The sequence below is a fragment of the Pristis pectinata genome, chromosome 20, assembly GCF_009764475.1.
Source record: "Pristis pectinata isolate sPriPec2 chromosome 20, sPriPec2.1.pri, whole genome shotgun sequence".
NCBI classification, from domain to species: Eukaryota; Metazoa; Chordata; class Chondrichthyes; order Rhinopristiformes; family Pristidae; genus Pristis; species Pristis pectinata.
This window is the reverse complement of record NC_067424.1, coordinates 32,096,569-32,113,732: the sequence shown is the minus strand read 5'-3', so window position 1 is coordinate 32,113,732 and position 17,164 is coordinate 32,096,569. Positions and strand designations below refer to the sequence as shown.

At 44.9% G+C, this 17,164-nt stretch overlaps 1 protein-coding gene across 1 annotated transcript in view; it reads left to right on the top strand.

Annotated features, from left to right (window-relative positions):
• Positions 1-17,164, top strand: part of LOC127581047 (ras association domain-containing protein 8-like) — a 73,172-nt gene that overhangs the window by 29,066 nt on the left and 26,942 nt on the right. Inside the window, exon 3 of the mRNA XM_052035106.1 lies at positions 6,894-7,786. Coding sequence (XP_051891066.1) covers positions 6,894-7,786 — 893 coding nt within the window. The remainder of the gene's footprint in view (positions 1-6,893; positions 7,787-17,164) is intronic.

Genomic DNA, 17,164 nt, shown 5'->3' with positions numbered 1-17,164 from the left:
ACTCGGCCCACTCTGCTGGGCCGACTCATTCAAAGATCCTTCCACTTTGTCCCAGTCCCTCACTGTTCCCCACAGTCTTTCATTTTTCCTCAGCTTTGTGTCTTATTCTTTTTAGAGGTTCACCATTATATCTACTCTTTAGCACCTTTTGCATGGTTTGCATTCAAGTTGGTCTTCAGTTTTTGTTTGCTGGTTATCTTAAATCTGCATCTTCTGGCGACAACTCTTTCCTGCCAATGGAAACAGTTTCTTCCTGTGTTGAGCACCCCCAGAATTTTGACCACTTCTATCAGGAAGATATAACCTTAAGGTCTCCATTTTCTCTGTATGACCAGTGCCCTTCTAAACAATCTTCCCTGCATCTCTGTTGAAGCATAACATCCATCCTGAACTGCAGTGCCTTAATTTGGATGCAATCTGCTAAGTGAAGCACAGCCTGCTTGAAATTCTAAGGAGTGAGGGGAGAATAGGATTAGACTAGATGGTTATTGAAGGTGAAGAAAATGAGGAGAGAATGACAGGATTGCAGTCAAAATGGGACTGTCTCCATTGAGAGCGATGTGTAGACAAAATGTTCATAGAAGCGACAGAACAGCCTGTCTGGTCCGAGACCCTGTGGAATGATGTAGGGCTACAGGAAGAGAGAAGGGTGACTCCCTGTCCCTGTATGGTAGGGACAGACCACACCTATGAAGGTCCAATTCTAGGCTAACACTCAGTGACTGGGGGAGAGTACTCACCAGGGGAAGTTTGAGTATGGCCAGAGGCAGCAGTGTGGCAAGGACAGAGGCCATGGGATTCATCACTGAGCCAACTTCAGCCCACATTCAGATCACTCCTTAATAAGTGCCCCATCTGGTTCGATTTCAGGACAATGCCAGACACAGTGTAACCATCTGAAGGCTGGACATGGTGCAACCAGAACAATTCTGGACAAGGTGTAACTAGAACAGTTCTGGACACGGTGTAACCAGCACAGTTCTGGACACGGTGTAGCCAGAACAATTTTGGATGTGGTGTAACCAGCAAAATGCTGGATATGATGCAATCATTACAGTGGTGGATGTGGAACATAAGACAGTACAGCACAGGGACAGGCCCTTCAGCCCACTATGTCTGTGGCGACCTTGATGCCAACTTAAACTAAGTTGCCTGCACGTGGTTCTATATCCCTCCATCCCCTGCCTGTTCATGTGCCTGTCTAAATGGAAGCAGATACAATAGCAACATTTAAATGTTACTATTGTATCTGCTTCCACTACCTCCCCTGGCAGCAGGTTCCAGGCACCTACCACTGTGTGTAAAAAGCTTGCTTTGCAAATCCCTCTTGAACATTTGCTCTATCACATTAAACCTATGCCTTCTAGTATTTGACATTTCCACTCTGGGAGAAAGACCAAGTTAATCCTGAATCCAGTTCATGTGGATCCCTTGTGCCTTAATCTTCCAGATCAGCCGACCATGAGGGACCTTGTTAAATGCTTTACAGAAGTCCATGTGTACAATATCTACCGCCCCATCCTCATCAATGATCTTTGTCACCTCCTCAACAAATTCAATCAAGTTTGTAAGACATGACTTCCCCTGGATAAAGCCATGGACTACAGGTCCTCCACAGGTTAGAGTTGGGTTCCAATCCTGAGAACTTTTCGTAAACCACACAATTCACAAGTCAAAAATGTGGCTGTGAACCAATTTCCACAAGGCAGAAGATGCCAGCGGAGGTGGGTTGTCCCATAGGAAAAGATAATCTGGAGAAACATTTTGAATCTCGATTTGCCATTTTTAATAACAAAGCTGATATTAACAAATTTAGCCCAAGCCCATTTCAAGATAATAATGATATTCCTTTCAAGGATTTTACTGCAGACAAGGCTTTAAATGCTATTGGGGGGGTTTGAAAAGGACACTTGCTGGCCTGGATGGCGTGTCTCTAGATAGGATTCACAACATGGACATCAGTGTGTTAACTAGAATGTATTCTTCTTGGGTTCGATGTGGCAAATGTCAGCTTGTGTCAAGAACAGTCACCTGCAGCACTGTAGCAGCTGGCAAATCCATCCTGCCCATCTCCCAAACGCTTCCTCATACGTACGGGATGTACACAAGTCGGGCATTCGTAAACTGGGGAGGACCTGTATCCCTGCTGTAACCAGCTTAATGCTGGACACAGTAATAACTAGTAAAATGCTGGACACAGTGTAACAATAAAATGCTGGACACAGTGTAACAATGGTTGTGCTGAACACAATGAAACCAGGTCAATCCTGGATACAGTGTAACAAGGGCAATGCTGGACACAGTGTAACCAGCACCATGCAGGACACAGTGTAACCAGCACCACGCGGGACACAGTGTAACCAGGGTATTGCAGGACATAGTGTAACCAGCACCACGTGGGACACAGTGTAACCAGCACCACGCGGGACACAGTGTAACCAGGGTATTGCGGGACACGGTGTAACCAGGGTATTGCAGGACACAGTGTAACCAGCACCATGCGGGACACAGTGTAACCAGGGTATTGCTGGAGTCAGTTTAACCAGCACTGGTAAAACTCTTACTTCTACAAGAACCTTATTACCCAGCACCAGCACTAGGTTCCTCACCTGGTTGCACTGCTCTGTTCCCACCCTGCCAAGTTAAATATGATTTCTAGTCAGTTTTGATAGCAAAAGTAAATGGCCATTTACTAGGACATCTTATCTGGGGTTAGCTTGAACTTTTTATTGAGGCCAACAGGGCCTCTTGGGCTGTAAGACTGCCCTGTGGGCCAAGACATGTTTATGCTACACCATCTTTGAAATGGCATGTGTCTCACTGTGCATGTACTGGCTCACCCATCTCAGAGACAAAAAAAAACCCAGGAAAGGCTGGAATTGCTCAGATGGTCAGGCAGCATCTGTGGCGTAAAACAAATACAGAGTTAACGTTTCAGGTTGAAGAAGATTCTGATGAAGGGTCTTCTACACAAAGTGTTATCTCTTGTTTCTCTTCCCACAGCTGCTGCCTGACCCACTGGGTGTTTCCAGCATTTTCTGGTTTTATTTCAGATTTTCAGCATCTGCAGTTTTTTGAGTTTGATCTTGGACAGAGTTTATGGCTGTAGGGATTGTTCATGGGGAAGGGACCTTGCTTCAGAACTTTGACAGTCAACCTACAGGCTGTGATGAGGTGCAGCCAAGATTTAAGTACTTCCCTGGTGCTTCCTTCTGGTGGTCTTGCTCGGACGATCCATCACTCTGCCTTTGATTACCTCCCTGAAACTGGGTGTTGGCTCTCTTCTCCTTCAGCACTGGGAAGGTTGGGCCAAAGTGGCTCACAAACCTCCTCAGCTCCAGCCATGTTAAGGGAATATCTGATGAGAAAATTGCCCCTATTGTCACGGTGGGAGGGGATGGGATATGGTGATGAAAGCAGTTTTGTTATGTCTCCAAAGACACCAAAATACACCATATTGCATGCTGTCTACATGTCCAGAAGTAAACTAAAAATAAATTCTATCCCAAGTACACAGCAGTCACAGCTCCAGGGACCCTGGTTCAATCTTGACCTGTGGTGCTGTTTGTGTGAAGTTTGCATGTTCCCTCTTGTGAGCAAGTAGGTGTTTCTTTTCATAGAACTATAAAAGATCCCAGGTCACAATTTTACGCGCAGGGAGTGCTCTGAATGTCATGACCAATCTTTCTCCCTTAATCGGCAACATTTGACTGCCTCCCGTTTCTTCCCAAGTCCCAAAGTCACGAGGATTGGTAGGTTAATTGGCCACTGTGAATTAGCCGTTAGTGAAGGTTAATGGTGAAATGAATCAAAGAGTTGGTGGGCATATGTGGGAGCGAATATGTTGCAGGGATACAGGGAAATAAGGAGTCGGGGAATGGGACTGATGGAATTGCTGGCCTGCCAGCTGCACTACATTTCTCTGGGGAGTTGACATTATTGGAAGGTAAAATTGAAGGGGGTGTATAATCAACAGCAAATCCAAGCTGTTTCTCTGGTGGGTTAAGTTAAAATGACCCCTTGTAGCCTCAAGCCTCGTAAACATGCCTCTGCTCCCTGGGCTGTGGTACAGCAGCAACGTGTAAAAGGGAACTCAAGGCCATGTTGCTAGTGCAATGGCACAGTGACTGGAAATGGTGGTGCGGGCTCCCTCTGCTGGAAATGACAGCCACTGCAACTCACATCACCCCTGGAGAAACTAGTAACTAGTTAGGAAAGGAATTGCTCATCACTATAGGCTAGAAATCACTGTCGATGTTAATAGCCAAGGGAACATATGGCATTCATTTAACTATCATTTTAACGATAGTATTGAGGCATTTATTTTGAATGGGTCTGTACATCTGCTGATTTAAAGGACAAAGGGAAATCTTACAGCTGCCTGTACTGCTTGTCTTCTGCCATTGCCAAAGGTTATTCCTGGAATATTGTGTGGCAGAGCTGCAAATTCATAAAGAAAATGTCCATTCATAACAATCAGAGTAGCAATCAAATCGATTACTCTCAAAAGTCTCCGCTCCCCCACAACGACAGAGAAAGAAAAGGCAGGGAAATTCACCAAGTCAGACTACATCACCTGTGGTGAAGCAAGCGCTGAATACTTCAGACTAACAATAGACTGCATTTGCTTTCTAATTTAATTAAACAAGGCTAGATTTACCAGTGTTTTCATAGCAATATAAAAGATCCCATGCCTATATTCTACGTGCAGGGAGTGCTCTGAATGTCACAATCAACCTTTCTCCTTTCATCAATACCATTAAACTGGCTGAACTGGACATTTATTTCAATTCCTGTTTTGTGAGATCATATGGTGCTTAAATTCGTCCAGGATTTTATGCATGGTGACCCTGGGTGCGTGTCCAAAAATAAGTCTGTGGCCCAATAAAACCCTCTGTAATAGCCTGACAAATTGTCATGTCCCCTGGTAACAGAAGGTTTAGGCTAAGGGCTGGTGAGAAATTGAGAAGCTGTCTTCCCAGTGGGGACAGTGATGATACAGGTTGAAAATGATGTCAGTAGTTAGTCTCTGGGTTTAAAAGTTGTGAGTTCAAGACCCACCTCAGAGAAAATTTTTAAAAAACCTGTAAATCCTGGAAATCTAAAATAAGAACAGAAAATGCTGGAAACACTCAGGAGATCAGGCTGCACCTGTGGGAAGCAAAACAGAGTTAATATTTCAGACTGAAGACCTTTCTTCAAGACATTCTGTCTAACAACAGCATTGAGTTCTGATGAAGGGTCTTTGACCTGAAACATTAACTCTGTTTCTCTTCCCATAAGTGCAACCTGACCTGCTCAGTATTTCCAGCATTTCCTGTGTTTACCCACCTCAGAGACCTGATCTACGCCGAGCACCGTCACTCCGTCCGCCGCAACAGCCAGGACTTCCTGGTGGCCACCCACTTCAATTCCACACTCCCACTCCCATGCTGACATGTCTATCCATGGCCTCCTCGACTGCCACGTTGAGGCCAGACGCAGGTTGGAGGAACAACATCTCATATTCCACCTGGGGAGTCTCCAACCTGACGGCCTCAACATCGATTTCTCCAACTTCCGGTAACCCCTCCCCTTCTTTTTCTTCCCCTCCCCCCCCCCCACAAAATCCTTTGTCATTCCTGTGGCTCCCTTCTCCCACCTTGATGACCTGCCCATCTCCTCTCCTCCCCTCCTCCATCTTTTATTCCATGGTCCACTGCCCTTTCCGACCAGATTCCTCCTTCTTCATCCCTTTTGCCTCTTCTACCTGTCACGTCTCAGCTTATTACATCTTCTCCCCTTCCCCCACCCACCTACCTTCCCCCTCTCACCTGGACTCACCTCTCACCTAAATTCACCTATCCCCTGCCTGTGTGCGCTCCTCCCCCTCCCCCCCCCACCTTCTTACTCTGGCTTCTGCCCTCTTCCTTTCCAGTTTTGATGAAGAGTCTCGGCCCGAAACATCGACTGTTTATTTCCCTCCATGGATGCTGCCTGACCTGCTGAGTTCCTCCAGCACCTTTTGTGTGTTGCTCCAGATACCAGCATCTGCAGAATTTCTTGTGTCTCTTTGCTGATGTTTGATGTAGAGTACTGAGGGCAAGCTGCACTATCTTTGACTGAAGTTTAACTAAGATCCCAGCCGCTCTCTCAGGCCTCTGTCATCATTCCCAAGGCATCTTTTTGAGGAAGAACAACATAGCTTCCTGTGACATCTTGGTCAATGTTTATCCCTCAGCCAAAATCATAGAAATACATGATTGGCCATTTATCTCGTCACTGTTTCTGGGGTCTTGCATTACAAGAAAATGTAATGTTGAAAGCAAAGCACACTTCAAGAGTACCTTCCTTTCAGTAAACCATGAGAGGTCGTCACAAGATTACAAAGGATGCTGTATACAGTAAAACTCCGATAATCCACTATCCAATTGTTCGAAAATCCCAACAATTCAGCAACCGGTCACTGGGGCCCTGGTTCCCAGACTCCCTTAAAATCACTTGGCTTTGTTTCCCTCACTCCATTGAAAGTTCCCAGATTCACTGATTATTCTACTGTGTAACACCTAAAAAAAAGAGATTTAAAGAGAGTTGGCGTATTAACTGGAATAACAGTTCAGGTAATCTGCTAGGCCAGCACCAGCAATGTCCTGAATGTGCTGGATTAACAGAGTTTTACTGTAAATGCAACAGTGCTCTTCCCTTTGGGTCTTTTGGAGGGATCTACCTCCGGGAGGAACATCCCACTGTCCTGGGAAGGCCATCTCACTTGGAGGAACATCTCACTGGCCTCTGGGAGGGACATCCCACTGTCCTCCAGGAGGGACATCCCAAGTTCTCTGGCAGAGACATCTCACTAGGAGGGAACATCCCACTGTCCTCTGGTAGCAACAGTTTTCCACTCTTATTTGCAGGTCGCACTGGACGCTACATACTGAAGGAGAAGTGGAAAGACATAGAAAGACATTTGACACCAGATGAGAAACTCTTGCCATCCCTCAGCAAGTGGGGTCAGCAAGCCAAGGACGTCCAGCTGATTCTCAACCGCACTGGCCCCTCCCTCGGCCTGCGACCCACCCCAGAGAAGCTCCATGGTCCTGAGAGGAACATCCATCGCCAGAGCCTCCCGCCGCTGGCGAAGCTGAGGAATAAAAGTGACAGAAGCAGCCACTTGAAAGAAGCCAAGAGAAAGTCCCTGAACTTTGCAGAAGGAGCTCGAGAGTGGCTGGAGTCCTTTGGAAAGAGCAAGGAAGCCAAGGCCAAGGTCAAAGATGCAGGGGCTGAGAAGGGGGCCTCGAGTGTTGATCAGTCCTCGGAAGAGGACTTGAACCAGCTGCTCCACCTTCAGGAGGAGAAACTGCAGAGCCTCCACGCTGACCTTGAGTCGACCGAGGCAGAGATCAGACACCTGGTGGAGGACAGCCAATCTGAGATCAGCAAGGAGATTCACAGGCTCCAGGAACTGGTCACCCAGAGGAGTGCAGAGGCAGAGGAGGTGGAATACTGGGAGAACGAGCTAAAAGCCGAGCAGCTCCACGGGGAAGAGCTGAAGGAACAGCTGGAGGAAATGAAGAAGAAGCTGGCAGAGTGCGAGGAGAAACTGAAGGACTGCTTGCTGGAAGCCCAGGTCCTGGAGGCCAGCAATGAGGCAGCTCAGTCCCAGAGGGTCAAATCCTGTCCTGGCCTGAGAGACAAGGTTCAGAAACTGAAAGAGGAGATAACCGCAAAATCCAAGGAAGCTGATCAACTGGAGGAGGACATGAGACTGGTGGAGACGGCCATTGGGAAGGTGGAAGATGAAATTCAGGTCAGTCTGTGGAAGGCTGTGGGGCAGTGGCAGTGCCAGTGACCTGTCTATGTTTGTGTGACACACTCAGCAATAACGAAAGACTAAAGAGCTATGGCAGGGATTGGACTTTTCATTTCACCTTGTGTTCAGGCAGTGTTCTCCCTACAATACTGCACGCTGTCCATGATAAGAGTGCCTGCATCTCCTAAAGTTGTGCACACTCATATATACCAAGTCCTCATCTGTGAGGCATGGAGTTCCTGCAGATAACAAAACAGCAACATAGATACCACTGTCCTCTCCTTTGTATCCAATACCTCCCTCAAATAAGTAGAAATATACCCGGCAATGTTCTAAAAAGCTTCAACAATCATTAATAACACAATAAAAAGTTTAAGTACCTAAAATAAAATTATATTAGCTAACAAACTATTCCACTGATGGATTTTGGAATCACAAGGGGAAGCTGTGTAAACAATGACCGCCCTCTATTAGAAGAACACAGAGCAGGGAGCCACTTGACACAAGTGGTCTGGAAACCGACCACCATATTTATACAGACAATGATAGGATCTTCATGTGTAGAGATACATTTTTTGGGAGAAATTTGAGGTGGGCCAATCTTGCAAGGGCAGGGATTCCTCTGGTTGCTCCAGTTTCCTTCCACAAGCTAAGATGAGCAGGTTGGTCGATTAATTGGCGACTGTAAGTTGCACCCAATGTGTAGGTGAATGGTAGAATCTTTGGGGGGGGGAATGGATGGGAACGTGTGGGAGAATAAAATAGAATTAGTGCAGGAGTGGTCTAAATGGGCATGGACTCAGTAGGCCGAAGGGTCTGTTTCCATGCTGTGTGACTCTAAAACCTTTGGGGCCAGTGAATATGCAGCAAATTCAAAATCAGATCACCCTTGATGCCTGCCCGTGTTCCTTTCAATGAAGGGTCCCTGTGACTGATGCACTTGCTGTTTGATTTCCCATACATCCCTCCCTGGCCACAACGCTCCCCCCGTTTCAGGGTAATTGTGACTGAACCTACAGCCACACTGCTCTCCCTGGCTAAATGAACTCTGCATACTTCTACAGGCTAAGCCCCAGGTGAGAACAGGCTCTGCAGATGTGTCCTTCTGTAGTCTAGCTATTTAATGTAATAAATATAGATTATTTTGATGGGGTTGTCAGCATCTTGGAATTAAATTTGATTGTTCTGCATAGATTCCCTCAATAAATTGAATAACCGTGACTTGATTATTGTAACAAACTTGCTCCTGGAGTCTGGATGTAAGTGCCTTGGATACTATAGTGTGGTTGAGGGCTAAATGTAGACATTGGGCCTTTTCCTTCCAAACCCTAGACCCAATAACCAGTGCCCAGTGGGGCTTTCACAGCTGAACCTGTGTACTTCAAACTGATGCACAATTATTCTACAGTAATTAAGAGCTTGTATAATGTCAGCGATTGGTTTTACGGCAGTCTGTATTACTCTTAAAGTTTGTTTATGGCAAATTTCTTGTAACGATCCCTTTATGTGTTAATAAAGCTGTGTTTAATTTTTTAAATCATCAAAACATCAATTCCTTTCGATTACAATTCAAAAGCTCTCGAGACCTTTTTGTTTAGATTGGGTCCTTTCCACAGCTCCTCCACTGATGTATGAAATGGGGGCTTTTCTCTGCATAGAAGATGATCCAAAGATGGTTTCACCATCTCTAGAACCTTTTGCTGCTGTTATAGAAACCATGCCCCAGTCTGGGCATTCCACAAGGTGTTCATTCTTCCTGTGGCGGTCTGCTGATTGTGCACTACGGGGCATCAAGACCAAGCCTGTTCCACCTGCCTTTCCCATAAATGCTGACAAGGTCAGATCTCAAAGTGGAAGCCCTTACTTTTTCCCTTCCATATTCTCTCCTCTCCTCCCTTCTCTTCCCTCCCTTCCTCCTTCTCCTTCCTCTTTGCTCCATCTCTTGCTCCTTCATATCCTTTCCATCCCTTCCCCTAATAACCTTCCATTCCCTCCTCCTTTCCTCTTCTCCCTTCCTCTCCTACACTCATTGATCCCCCTCCTCCCTCTTGCCCTGTCCTTCTTCTCTCTCTAGCTGAATCAATCTACCTGGTCCCACTCATTATTCACATGTAAGCCTTGAGAGTTGAGTGCAGAGAGACTTTCACGGCCCTGCCCTGTCCTACCTTGTTGGCCTGGAAGGCTGGTGCCAAAGGTTAATTGCTGATCCAGTCCTGGCTCTTGTATCTGACTTGTATCCTGAAGGTTTTGACTTGCTTGAACCTACATTCATACTCCATCCGTTTGTGCATCACTGTTTAATTACAACTGTGATATGGTTGTGTAAGGAGGAGAATGAATGACTGAATGATACTCATGTGGAGAAAGAATCTGAACAAGTGGTAACAATTACCTTCCAGCCGGCTCACAAATTTCCATGCAATCATAGATAGTCTTACATACTCGGTTCCCAAAGAAAGTGCTTGATCATTGCAAAATGAGGCAGGGACAGGTTAGCAGCTAAGCAACAATCTTCCACGTCATACTCTGTGAGAAATGCCAGATCTACTGAAAGTCCAATTAGACAAAGGGGATGACTGTTCTAAAATAAGGATGTCCGTCATTTAAGACATGAGATGAAGCACATATTTTTCCCTGAGGGTTGTAGGACTTCAGAACTCTGTTGCATAAAGGGTGGTGGAGGCAGAGTTTTTGAATATTTTTAAGGCAGAGGTACATAAGTAAGGGGGTGAAAGGTTAACAGGAGTACACAGGAATGCAGAATTGAAATTATAATCAGATCAACCAATGGTCTTATTAACTAGTGAAAGCCAGTATGAGAGAACAAGTAGCCAATTCCTGTTCTTCATGTACTCAAAACACATTGAATTTGATTTATTGGGACATATCCATATTAATACTAATTGTCTGCTTCAATTCAATTCAATGCCACCCTCATGCACTAACCTCATATCCCCTTGATTCCCTCAATACCTGAAAAATCAGAGCGTAACTGTGACTTACTAGGCATGGATTCCGGGACTGATCTCCTGTCTGTGCTGACCAACTGATCCAAACCGGGGTGCTTGAAATGGCCTCGGCTCAGGGAAAAGAATGTTGGCTGGTACTCCCACTTGGGATCCAGTGCATCCAAGTGGGAAGGTCTGTATGGGTGTTGGAGAGGACAGGATGGAGCTGTGTTTTGGTGCCTCGGGTTGTATCTAAAGCTTACTATTTGGCCTTCTGTTAATTCCAGTACCCAGCTCCCACTCACAGTGGGGGTAGGAGGGGTGTTGAGGTTAAACACCTCAATACAGGGGATGTGTCCCAGCACATTGAAGGTGCACCTGCTGCATTTTATGTGTGGTTATAAGGGACACGAGTGTCTCACTGTGAGAGGAGGGACATGACAATCACTAAGTTCAAATCAGACTCCAAAATATAATTGGTTTTAAAATTCATTGCTCCTATGCAAAACTACAGTGAGTAGTGAAACCTGGCAGGGTGTACAATATAGTGTTGGGAAAGATGGACAGGCAGCAGTGTCCATGGAGAAGTGCCATGGGAATGAATCTGGGAGCTTAGGAGAATGAGGGGTGGTCTTATTGAAACATATAAGATGCTGAGAGGGTGTCTTATATGTTTTAATAAGACCACCCCTCATTCTTCTAATGAGCGTTGAGATGTTTTAACTAGTGGGAGAGTCTTAAATAAGGGAACATGAGGAATTCAGTCATTTAAAATCGAGGTACATAGAATTTTCTTTTTGCAGAGAGTGGGTGAATCTCTGTAATTCTCTGCCCCAGAGAGCTGTGGACACCAGCATATTAAGAAGTATTTAAAGTGGAGGTAGATACATTTTTGAATGTTGGGGGATTGAGCCTTATGGTGATCTGGCTGGCACAGAGGAGTTGAGGCCTACAGTAGACCACATTGAATCGTGAGGCGGACTTGAGTGACCAGGTGGTCTACTCCTGCTCCTATTTTCTTGCGTTCTTGGAAAAGGAACAGACGCAAATGAACCTTGCCAGAAATATATGGGAATGACCATAGGAGAGACGGCTTGGAAATGAACCATTGGGAGAAGAATGCGTGGAAAGGAAACTGGGGAGAGGAACAACGTGAATTGTGAGCTCCAGTGTGGAACAGTCGGTCAATGGTGTCCGATAAGGCAGGGAGGCCGAGGGAGAACAACCCATGGGACATTCAGGGTAATTTTAATCTCCAAAATGATGGATGTTAAAATTCAATAAATCCTGAAACAGCTTCCAATCTGCCCAGTTGCAGTTTTAACAGGCGGAAGATAGAAGCAAGCCTTTAGCTTCCAAGAGGTGTAGTGACTAGATATATTGAGATTGGATACTTTATATTTAACCTACATTCCAGATGGGATATGGCACTAACTGGCTAGGTTCTCCAGACCCCAAAACCCAACAGCAGGGGGAGACTAGACCAGCTTTGTGGTAAAGATATCTGATTTTATTGAAACAAAGCAGGAAATGCTGAAAACATTCAGCAGGTCAGGGAGCATCTCGTTGAAGAACAAGAAAGAGGCTTAATGTTTCAGGTTGAAGACCTTTCATCAGAATATGATGACCTGAAACGTTAAGTTTGCCCTGTGACATCCTCCAAGGCTCTCCCTGTCTACCTGGGAGAAAAGCCTGTCAATGAAGCTGTCTTCTGAGCCAACCCACTGTAAGGGAAGACATACAACGAGTTAAAATGTTAGAGCATGCTGTCTCTGCTCAAAACAGTGACCCTCCCCATCCTCACCCCTCCTCCACACCACACCTCCCTTGCAACAACACCCTCACTCATGGAGACCACCAAGTCAATATTAGAACATTGCTGCAGTTTGAGCAGATACTGTCCCTGGATGTAATGTAGCTACTTCTCCCACTCAAGGCTCTGCCTTGCTCTGTTGAAGGCCGTTTACATTTGGGAAAAAAATGTTGGAATTTGTGTGATGGGGCACAAGGCAAGATTTTGGAATTGCATTCAGAAAGTAACAGACATCAGAATTGGTGATGCTACATCGTTAAATGAGTTGTCAGTGCAGCTGCTTTTGTGCTACTTTGTGCTGTCTGGAAGCATTTATCTGGAACTAGGAAAACCTGAAAGCAAGAATTCAGAAGACGCTATCCCAACAAATCCTCAGAACACAACACAATCAGGCATGAATTTTCTACCTTGCTTTTCAGATCTCAAATTATTTTTGAAACATATTCACACTTGCTTCCTCTGGGGATCAAATGGAACACTTAATTTTCACTCAGGGACCCACAAACCACAAAGAAAAGAATAGTCAGCTCATTGTTTTTGGTTGAAAATGAAAAAGAAAACCTGTGGATACTGAGAGTCTGAAAGTAAAACAGAAAATGCTGGAAAAACTCAGCAGGTCAAGCAACATCTGTGGAAAGAACAGCATTTAACGTTTCAGGTGCGAGATGTGTCATCAGAATGAAGAAAGAGAGAACAAGTTAGTCTGGTTAACTGAGAAGGAATGAGTGGAACAAAGGGAATTTCTCTGATAGGGTCAATGAATGTGGCAGTAAAAGGAGAGGAAATGAGGTAAGTTCATCTGTGTGTGTAATGTGTTGCTAATGTATATTCTGGCCTACTGGAATATGAAAGGAAAAGGGGAGAAAAACGGAATCACAGGCAAAAAATAGCCAATTGTTTTTGGTTGTCATAGAGCCATAGAGAGATAAAACATGGAGGCAGGCCACCAAGTCCATGCCAACCATCAAACAACCCATTAATTTATGTTATTCTTCATTAATCCCATTTTTTATTCTCCCCGCATATTCTCATCAACTACCCCAGAATCAACAACTCACCTACGCGTCAGGGGCAATTTACAGTGGCCAACTGAACAATGAGTGCTGGCCATGACACCAGGAGAACTTCATGCCTTTAGGGAAAGAGAATTGCCATTGGAATTTTCAGAGCAGACAGATGTGGCCTCAGGTTAACATTCCATTCAAAGGAGCAAGGTCCAGGAAGCTAAGTGCAGACATATTTGAGTGCAGGGATGAAAAAGCAGGGCCCCAGCACATCAGGGTATATTTCTATGGAAGTGCTGGACCGTGGAGTGTGATAGTTCACCCATTGAGGTGTGCTTAAAGATTGGGTGACTCAACACCATGGGTGGCTTTCTGGTAAGACAAGTTCAACAATCTGGTTGAAAAAATATTTATGGCTAGGGGTTTAGGGGAGAGGACGGGGTAATCAGTAACCAAGAGGGGTGCAAATGGTAACTGAGAGGTGCTACACTTGGGAACAAAGGTGGGTAGGGAAGTAGTGGTGGCTTGCGTTCCTTTAATGTGGAGTCAGGTGAGCATCCAAGATCCTCCCAGGTGAAAATTCAGGTAAGCATATTTTAAAACTTAAATATTTTAAAACTTTTCCAGCAAATAAAAAATGCTGGAAAAACTCAGCAAGTCAGGCAGCATCTATAGAAAGAGAAGCTGCTGTGAAGGTTTCATGTTGAAGACCCTTCATCAGAACTGGGAAAGTCAGCTAAAAAGGGTAGTTTCAAATCCCTATTTTAAAACTTAATAAAACTTTTGTTTCCACCTGGTAGACGGTGCTCAAAGTAAGCCTGGCTTTCCAGAGTTTGCACTGATGTGCCTCAAGGCTTTCTCAGGCCATCTATTTTGATGTGGCAGATCACCTAATATGTGGGCCCTTTTCACAGATTTATTTTGTCATTTACCACTGTGGTGGGCAACACAACATTGGCTGTATGGATGTATATCTCTTGCCCCACATTTTGAATTCAGAAATTACAGCCAAGTTTCTCGGCCCATGCCTCTAAGAATGCAGCAATTTTTTTAGTACTGCACAGGACAGGCATCCTGGAATACCCGGGAATCTTGGAGCAGGGCTTAAACCCACATCTTTTCACCTCAGAAATGAAACTGAGCTAAATTGACACTTAAGCAATCGTCACAGAATGTCAGCCCCTGCTATTGAACACAGTCTATTTCTTGTGGTTCTGTAACACTAAATTTAAAGCTCTCCTGAAAATCCTATAACTTTTAAAAATGTAAACATTCTTTTGGTTTAAAATGAAGCTTGAACATATTGCAGCACATACTTATCAATGGGAAATTCTCATATTGTCCACTTTAATATAGGTCCCAAAAATACTTTAGATTCTGGTTCATCTGCTAAAAAACATTAGAACAACCTTAAAGTGAATGCATTTCAGCACTGATATGTTTTAAGATCTTCTTTTGTTGTCATCCACTTGGAATAGGAATTGGAATTGGTTTATTTTTGTCACTTGTACTGTGGTACAGTGAAAAATTTGTCTTGCGTACTGTTCATACAGATCAATTCATTACACAGTGCATTAAGGTAGTACAAGGTAAAACAATGCAGAATGCAGAGTAAAGTGTTACAGCTACAGAGAAAGTGCAGTGCAGGTAGACAATAAGGTGCAAGGTCATAACGAGGTAGATTGTGAGGTCAAGAGTCCATTTTATCATACCAGGGAACAGTTCAATACTCTTATAACAGAAGCTGTCCTTGAGCCTGTTGGTATGTGCTTTCAGGCTTTTTATCTTCTGCCAAATGCGAGAGGGGAGAAGAGAGAATGTCCGGAGTGGGTGGGGTCTTTGATTATGCTGACTGCTTTACCAAGGCAGCGAGAAGTATAGACAGAATCCATGGAGGGGAGGCTGGTTTCCGTGATGTGCTGAGCTGTGTCCACGAATCTCTGCAGTTTCTTACGGTTACGGGCAGAGCAGCTGGCATACCAAGCCATGATGCATCCAGATAGGATGCTTTCTATGGTGCATCAATAAAAGTTGGTGAGTATCAAGGGAGAACGTGCCAAATGTCTTTAGTCTCCTGAGGAAGTAGAGATGCTAGTGAGCTTTCTTGACCGTGGTGTCTACGTGGTTGGACCAGGACAGGCTATTGGTGAAGTTCACTCCTAGGAACTTGAAGCTCTCAACCCTCTCGACCTCAGCACCGTTGATGTAGACAGGTGCATTTGCACTGCCCCCCTTCCTGAAGTCAATGACCAGCTCCTTTGTTTTTCTGACATTGAGGGAAAGGTTATTGTCATGACACCATGTCACTAAGCTTCCTATCTCCTTCCTGTACTCCGAGTCATCATTATTTGAGATATGGCCTGCTACAGTGGTATCATCTGCAAACTTGTAGATGGTGTTAGAGCAGAATCTGGCCATGCTGTCATGAATGTACAGGAAGAAGAGTAGGGGACTGAGGACACAGCCTTGTGGGCACCAGTGCCGAGAATAATCTTGCAGGAGGTGCTGCTGCCTATCCTGACTGATTTGCGGTCTGTTGGTCGGGAAATCAAGGATCCAGTTGCAGAGGGAGGTGTTGAGTCCAAGGTCTTGGAGTCTGATGATGAGTTTGCTTGAACTTATAGTATTGAAGGCGGAGCTGTAGTCAATAAACAATAGTCTACAATAGGTGTCTTTACTGTCTAGATGGTCCAGAAATGAGTGTAGGGCCAGGGAGATGGCATCCACCGTAGACTCATTTTGACAGTAGGCAAATTGCAGTGGGTCGAAGTTTTCTGGGAGGCTGGAGTCAATGTGTGACATGACCAGCTTCACAAAGCATTTCAGAGCCACTGGGTGGTCGTCATTGAGGCATGTTACCTGTTTTTCTTAGGTATCGGGATGATAGTGGTCTTCTTAAAGCAGGTGGGAACCTCAGACTGAAGCAGGGAGAGGTTAAAAATGTCTGCAAATACTCCTGCCAGCTGATCTGCACAGGATCTGAGGACACAGCCGTATTGTGTATTCATGTGGTGATATTGATTGCTTGTCAAGATTCTCATATTTCTCACTTGGCCCATCAGGTTATTGCCAACTCATTGAGCAACCCATCAACTCCCATTGTACAGAACAACAGGACAGACAAGGGAAAAGCCCTCAAGGCATCGCAGAACACTTTACCACTAAGAAACACTACTAAATTGTTTACTAATTGTTTACACAGCAAGTTCCCATCAATAATGTTATAATAATGACTTGATCATCTGTTTTCGGTGACAGAAAGAGCCATTAGCTGGGGCACTGGGGAAGACTGTTCTTCATCAAGGTCTGATCTTTCACAGTGGGTTGTGGAAGGAGCACGCAAATCAAACCAACCATGGCAGTGAGTGAAATTTGAGCCCCAGTTTGGTTTCATTTCACTGTCGCTTTTCTGGGATTAGTGCTCTGTGGGCCTCAGTTGGAAACACACCTGCCTTGTCAGAAGGACTGTAGGTTAACCATTATCATACTGACCACCACTTGGATCATAATACTCCACTGCAGTACTGAGGGGATTGTTATATAGGCAATCCTCTTGTTACAGCTGTTTGGGTAACAGAAATTTGCCCTTACAAAATTCACAGATCACTGC